The sequence below is a fragment of the Malus domestica genome, chromosome 07 (genome assembly GCF_042453785.1).
Source record: "Malus domestica chromosome 07, GDT2T_hap1".
In the NCBI taxonomy this organism is placed as follows: Eukaryota; Viridiplantae; Streptophyta; class Magnoliopsida; order Rosales; family Rosaceae; genus Malus; species Malus domestica.
Window position 1 is genome coordinate 833,538 of NC_091667.1, and position 6,946 is coordinate 840,483.

General features: G+C 38.4%; 1 protein-coding gene across 1 annotated transcript; it reads left to right on the forward strand.

The window, feature by feature from the left end:
* The first annotated feature begins 2,032 nt into the window (after positions 1-2,032).
* On the forward strand, positions 2,033-3,731 carry LOC103409915 (anthocyanin 5-aromatic acyltransferase-like). The gene has a single exon (XM_008348702.4). The coding sequence runs from the start codon at positions 2,341-2,343 to the stop codon at positions 3,613-3,615; it is 1,275 nt and encodes a 424-aa protein (XP_008346924.3). The 5' UTR covers positions 2,033-2,340; the 3' UTR covers positions 3,616-3,731.
* Positions 3,732-6,946: the final 3,215 nt, after the last annotated feature.

Genomic DNA, 6,946 nt, shown 5'->3' on the forward strand with positions numbered 1-6,946 from the left:
TAATTGACTAGTTGCAAGGGTTTTGAGAAATAAAAAAGGGTCTAAATATATCATGTTTTTCATGCAACAAACATTCTATGCAATCACGTGTTCCTCGTGTCCATAAATTCATAAATCTATTTTATTTACAGACTACAAATGGACGGATGATTCGCTTTTTAACAAACAACAAATATTTATTGGATTGATGTCATTAAAATAGTATATTAGTTGCAAAAAAAAGTTTTTTTTTCTCTCTCTCTTGTTCCCCAATAATTAGAAGAATTTATAAGAAAAGTGAGTTTCACACGATCTTTTTAACTTTTTATATTTTTTATTATTATTATCGAATTGAATAAACAAAACTGCTAGTGAGGATAATACTAGATAAATCATTCTTATATTAGGAAGATTAAATTTTTAAACCAAATATGATACACAATTTTTTATATTTTTGATTATCGAATTGAATAAATAAAACTACTAGTAAGGATAATGCTAGGTAGACCATCCTTATGCTAAGAGCAAGTCCAGCGGGGACAAAATGTCCCAGCCCTCAGTCCAAAAAACGTGCCGGGCCTCTGTCAATCAAGTCCACCCCATGAAATGAACTGGTACTCAGCCCGAGCTGGGCAATGGACCAGCCCAAAATAGACTGAGCAAGAAGCCGGACTATTGGCCTGGCGCGTGCAATTCACGCCGGTGTGGCGCGAGTGCCCGACACGGTTTCAGAGCCCGGGCCCGCGTGACAGGCGCACTGACTCCCCCCCCCGAGTTGGCGACGTGGCTTTCTTTCAGCCGTTGGATTTCCAACGGCTAGTTTTCTAAACCGTTGGATTTCCAACGGTAAAAAAAATTAAATTTTACTTTTAACATAGACCGTCGGATCAAAGATCAACGGTCCACGTTTTTTTTACAAAAAAGTAAATAAATAAAAAAAAAGAAGGCCCCAACGGTCAGAAATATGACCGTTGGCCACGTGGCAAGTCCCTGGCTCTTGGATTTGAATATTTTTCAAATCCAACGGTCCAGATTAATTAACTATATTAAAATTCATTAAAAATTATTAAAAAATACAGAAAATTTTAAAAAAATTACAGAAATATTTGAAAAATGTTATTTTTTTTTCCTATAAATACCTAACCCTCATCTTCCACCTTTACACCACATTTCAATATTTTCTACACTTTCTATACTATCTACATTTCAATATTTTCTACACTTTAAGAGAAAAAATGTCTTCGTGGAAGCTCATTGAAGATGTTATGTTGTGTGAATGTTGGGTTCACACTACTCATGACCCGATTACGGGTAATGAGATGGATAAGCGAGAAATGTGGAGTAAAATTACGAAAGCGTTTTGCGATGTACATGGAGAAAACGCCAGAACTAGTCAAGGTCTTCAAGGTTGTTGGAAAAAACTCAACGCATCATTTACTTGTTGGAAAAACGCCATCTCTCATGCTTCCGGTAACCTCTGTAGTGGAAATCTATTCACAAAATAGTACGTTCAGATAATGACACGTGACGTGACGAGATTGGTTAAAAATCCTATCCGAAATTAAAACTATTTTATTTTTTTATTCTTTTAGAAAAAATTTAAAAATATTTTAAATGGACTGGGTGCCAGCGCATTTTGTAGGGATAGAGATCGTTTGTGCCAGCGCATTTTTTCACTAGGTGCCAGCGCATTTTTTTAGGGGTGGAGATGCCTTGGCCTATTACTGTTCATTGGAGTCTGTTACTGTTCATTTGAGTGGATAAATGCGCTGGGTGCTGGCGCAAAGTCCTTAGGGGTGGACTTGCTCTAAGGAGACGAAAATTTTAAACCAAATATGTAAATCAAAAGATGTAGTTGTTGATTTTATTGAATTATTATTTAAGTATTGATTAACGTGTTTATTTTTTATTAATAACACATCATACATTTTACAAATTTAATTTAAAATTTTGATCCCTTAACATTATCCAATAAAATAATAAAAGACTAAAAAAGTGTGTATCATTTCCCCTTATTAAACTCCCCGGTTGCCGCTACCGACTTTTTATAATAATTTTGAAGATATGAAGGTTACTTGTGGAAAGCTGACCACGCACTCTCTATATCATTATCAAATGCAATGCAACAACTTTCACTCGCTACAATTAAAATTCAACAGTTTATCTTTCTGCTCACCACTCCTGGTTGTCTTCCTCTCCTCTTTTTCTCATCCATGGCAAGACTCTCCAAACCCAAACTTCTTGAGAAATGCCAAGTATCTCCCCCACCAAACTCATCAGCAGCTCCAAAACGCTCTCTCCCGCTAACCTTCCTTGACATACCATGGCTCTTCTTCTCTCCAAGCCTACCTCTTTTCTTCTATGACTTCCCATTTCACTTCCACCACCCTCCCAAACCTCAAGCACTCTCTCTCCCTCGCTCTCCAACAATTTTACCCTTTCGCCGGAACCCTACTGGCCCGGCCTCATCCCGAAAAGCCCGAGCTTCTCTACACGCAAGGCGACTCGGTGTCATTGACTGTCGTGGAGTCGGACGGGGACTTTGAGTATCTCTCGAGCAATTCCCAAAGAGGTGCGGTAGAGTTTCACACACTTGTGCCGGAGCTAGCGTCGACAGGTAGTATAGCACATTGTAGTAATGAGGCACAAGCAGCAGATATTTCTTTGTTAAGTGTTCAAATTACAGTGTTCCCAAATTGTGGGATTTGCATTGGGATTGCTTACCACCACGTTGTTGGTGATGAGAGGACCTTTAACAATTTCATCAAGGCTTGGGCCTCATTTTCTCGTCTCGGAGACTCGTCAAACATAGCCGTACAATCAGCGCCCTACTATGATCGTACGGCTATTGTCGATGCACTTGGTCTCGAGGATATCTTCTTGAAGGAGTGGTGGAAGCGAATTTCTTCACAAGGAGTGGTTCTAGGTGCTAATAAGAATGCCATTGTTAATGGGCATTCGAAAAACATGATTAGGGCAACATTTTTGATTGACTTGGCCCAAATGGAGAGCATCAAGAATTGGATTATTGAGCTATGCAACAAGGGAAATGAGTCGCATCCGGTACATTTATCACCATATGTCCTAACGTGTGCATTTACATGGGTTTGTTTGCTTAAAACCCAAGAAAATGATAACAACTACAGCAAGTGTTGCGATGAAGATCCAAATTATTTTGGGTTTATTGCGGGCGGGATAACTCGTTTGGGTCATCCAGTACCAGCTACGTATGTCGGTAATTGTGTTGGATTTGGCCGGTCAGTGGCGTCAACGAAAGCGCTACTAGGGGCAAATGGAGTTGTTGTTGCGGCGAAGGCAATCGGAAACACTATTAAGAAGTTAGACAAGGCCATTTTGGGAGGGGCAGAGAAGTGGATTTCGGAGTGGGAGGAGATGTTCGGGTCGGAGCTCCACGTCATGGTTCTCGGGTCACCGAAGGTGGATCTGTATGAGATAGATTTTGGATGGGGCAGGCCTAGAAAGATAGAGGAGATTGGAATTGATGGTGTGACAGGCATTTCACTGAGTGAGAGTAGAGACGTGTCGGGTGGCATTGAGGTTGGCTTGGTCCTACCAAAGCCTCGAATGGATGCTTTCACAACTTTAATCATCGACGGACTCAATGCCATTTCATGACTTGTGATTATTTTTGTTGTTGGTTTCGTTTATTTTTTGTCATGAATTGTTCTAGTGGCCAAGTGAATATTTGTAATATTCACAAATTCTTATAAATAATATGTGAATGACCTATATGAATAGTCTCATTTGCCTATAAAATGAATGAGGAGGAGGAGAGCACTTACACAAAATCGGAAGGAAGAAACAGGAAGGAAGAGAGAAAGGAAAGAGAGAAAGGAAAGAAAGAAAAGAGAGAGAAAGAAGAGGGAAAGAATAGGGAGAAAACAGTGAGAGTTATCTTTGTATTCTTATTATTCCAGATTATAAATGAAAGCACTACTGTTACTCATAGGACGTACTCCAGTCATACTGATTGTAGATGAACCTCGTAAATATTGTGTCTTGTTTAATTTATTTCACTGCACACATACCGCCTGTTTTACAATATGTTATCAGCACGAGAAGCTCTCGCCTAAATGGAAAACGCTACACAAAATCGAGACCTGAAACAATGGCTCAAGATGACATCGTTCTTAGGGAAAAAGGATCCTCTTTGAATTCTCTTTTTTGGGGATTCGGGGGATCCATCAATTACGGCCGTTCATCGTACATCATGCGGTCAGAAATCATTTTAAATTTTAAATTGAATATAAATAGTATCTAACGAAAATTGACCGCACGATATACGATGAACGGTTGTGATTGATGGATCCCCGGATCCCCACAAAGAGGATCTGGAGATGATCCTTTTCTATTCTTAGGTATGTTCATTTTTTTCATCTATTTTTCATCTCTCCCACTGCACCAGAAGCTCCTCATCGAATTCCGGTGAGAATTGAAATTTACAATGATATGTAGTCGTCACGAGATAAGAAAACTTGTACCTAACAACTAGTTTCCAGAGATCCAGAAGAATCTCATCAAACTTGAAAACTTAGATCGCATTGTTTTCGACGGATCTTAGGGACTCCCATAAATATTCAGTTATCTGAGATGGTGATGGCAGTAGTATTTGTTGTTTTATTGGCCACAACAAAAGGAGCTGAAAGCTCCAAGGCTCGGAGGGAGAATGTAGGAGGAGAATACTTCGAGCACTGCACCATAAGTTGTAGACCCAAAAGTGCTTCATTGACGGATTATGGAGGAGTTGGCGATCCTTTACCTACTTAACTAAAGAAAAACTGTGAATTTTTGCACGGATCGGCTATTAATGCTGTCAGAGAATGAGCCTTGCCTCCGGAGTTCAAGTGAGAGAGAGCTGCTGAGCTTGAAAAAGAAAGGAAAAAAAAAACACACACAGCTTTTGGAATGGTGCGTTGGCATCATGTGAAAAGAAGAAGAAGAAAAAAACAAGGGTTTGGAATGGTGCATCGACATGGACCCGGCACCACCACTAGGGTTCGGTTCGGTTTGAAACGGTTTGGTTTTTTGCCAAAACCAAAGTCGAACCGAAATTTCGGTTTGGTCTAATTTTTTTTGGTTCGGTTTCAGTTTTTTTTGGGTTTTTTCATGAATTTTTTTCTTTTTATCTTGAGCTTGAAGCACATTTTTTTTTTCCGCATTCGGCTGCAAATTTACCCTTTCTATCCACACTCCGCATAGCCAGAGCTCTCTCAAGCAGAGGTGAAGGTGGTCATTGCATACTTGTTGGCTATGTTGGGTGGCAAGACCACCAAAACTGGTGGAGGTGGTGCTGTTGCAGTTGCTGCAACTGGTTGTGGTGGTGGTGTTGTTGCTGCCCTTGCTACAACTGAGGCAAAGAAAGAGGAGAAGCAAGCAAATAATGATATCAGGGGAGAAAGAAAAGAAAAGGAAAAAAATGGGTGAAACTCTCACAACACAAAAATCAAACAAATTTGCAATACGAACCATAACAACAACCCATAAATTTACACCAAAATTTTAGATTCCCTCCATGGAATTTACTCTAAAAAAAAAACATAAATCGACAAAATAAACAAGAGAGGTTGGAGATCTTACCCTGGAGTGAGAAGATTGAGAAACAGAGAGAAAAGAATGGAGAAATGGAGGCATGGACATGGAGGGAGAGAATCTGGAGGCGCAGGGGACGAGAGGGAGAAGAGGGGAATGAAAAATAAAAAAGGTTGGCTGCTACCACTAGTGGCTAGGGTTTTGTTGATTTCTAATTCCACAAAAGCCTATAGATTTCAATCTTTATAAATATTTTAGGGCTCGTTGCCAAGTTGGTTTCAATGAAACCTTTCAACCTAAAAAGCATGGGTTCGAACCCTTGAGCCTCCAGGGTTTCAGATATTTTTTTAATTTTTATGATTTTTATAATTAAAATATTTTCGGTTCGGTTTTTTGGGTTTCAGATATTTTTTTAATTTTTATGATTTTTATAATTAAAATATTTTTGGTTCGGTTTTTTCGGCCTCGGTCTGGTTCGGTTCTCGGTTTTTTTCGGTTTTCGATTTTTTGAACCCACCCCCAACCACCACCATGTTTAAAAAAAAAGTTTTAGATGTTTTTTTAATTTTTATGATTTTTATAATTAAAATATTTTCGGTTCGATTTTTTCGGCCTCGGTCTGGTTCGGTTCTCGATTTTTTTCGGTTTTCGGGTTTTTGAACCCACCCCCAACCACCACCATGTTTAAAAAAAAAAGGTTTTGGAACATGTGAAAAGAAAAAGAAAATATAAATATATATATGATGACTTTAAAATGGAAAGTAATGATGGCATCATGTCAAAAATTAAAATATAACAAATGGTAGTCGGTGCAAATGACATTGTGACTCCATATGTATTTCGTATTATTTTCAGTAATTTGTTATTTATGTGAATGGTCTTGGTTTAAAATCATTTTACAAGTTCTATTTATTTTAAAGCACTTTATTTACCATGGCTGGAATTACCGCCTACTGCTTTAAGTTTTGATTTATTTATGTGAATGGTGCTGAATTAAAGCCTTTGTCACAAACTTTTTTTACTTGAAAGTAATTTATTTACCATGGCTGGAATTACCGCCTATTGCTTTAATTTATTTATTGTACTTCTTTTTGTTATGATGAGTATATACAAGACCCGAAGTTCCTTGATTAGATCAGAACTTATAGTTTCTTGATCCTCATTATATAAAATGATTGGACCCGAAGTTCCATCATGTAAAAAAAAAAAAGATCGGACCTGAATTTCCTTGATCATCATTATACAAAAAGATCGGGCATGAAGTCCCTTGATCCTTAAGATCAGGACATGAAGTTCCTTGATGAGTACTGTAAGTTTAAAGTGCCACAGTGCCATAACTTAATTGTAATAAAGGCCATAAGAGTCTCAGTCCACAGACTATTAAATAAGGACCAGAAGTTCCTTGATTCATGTAAAT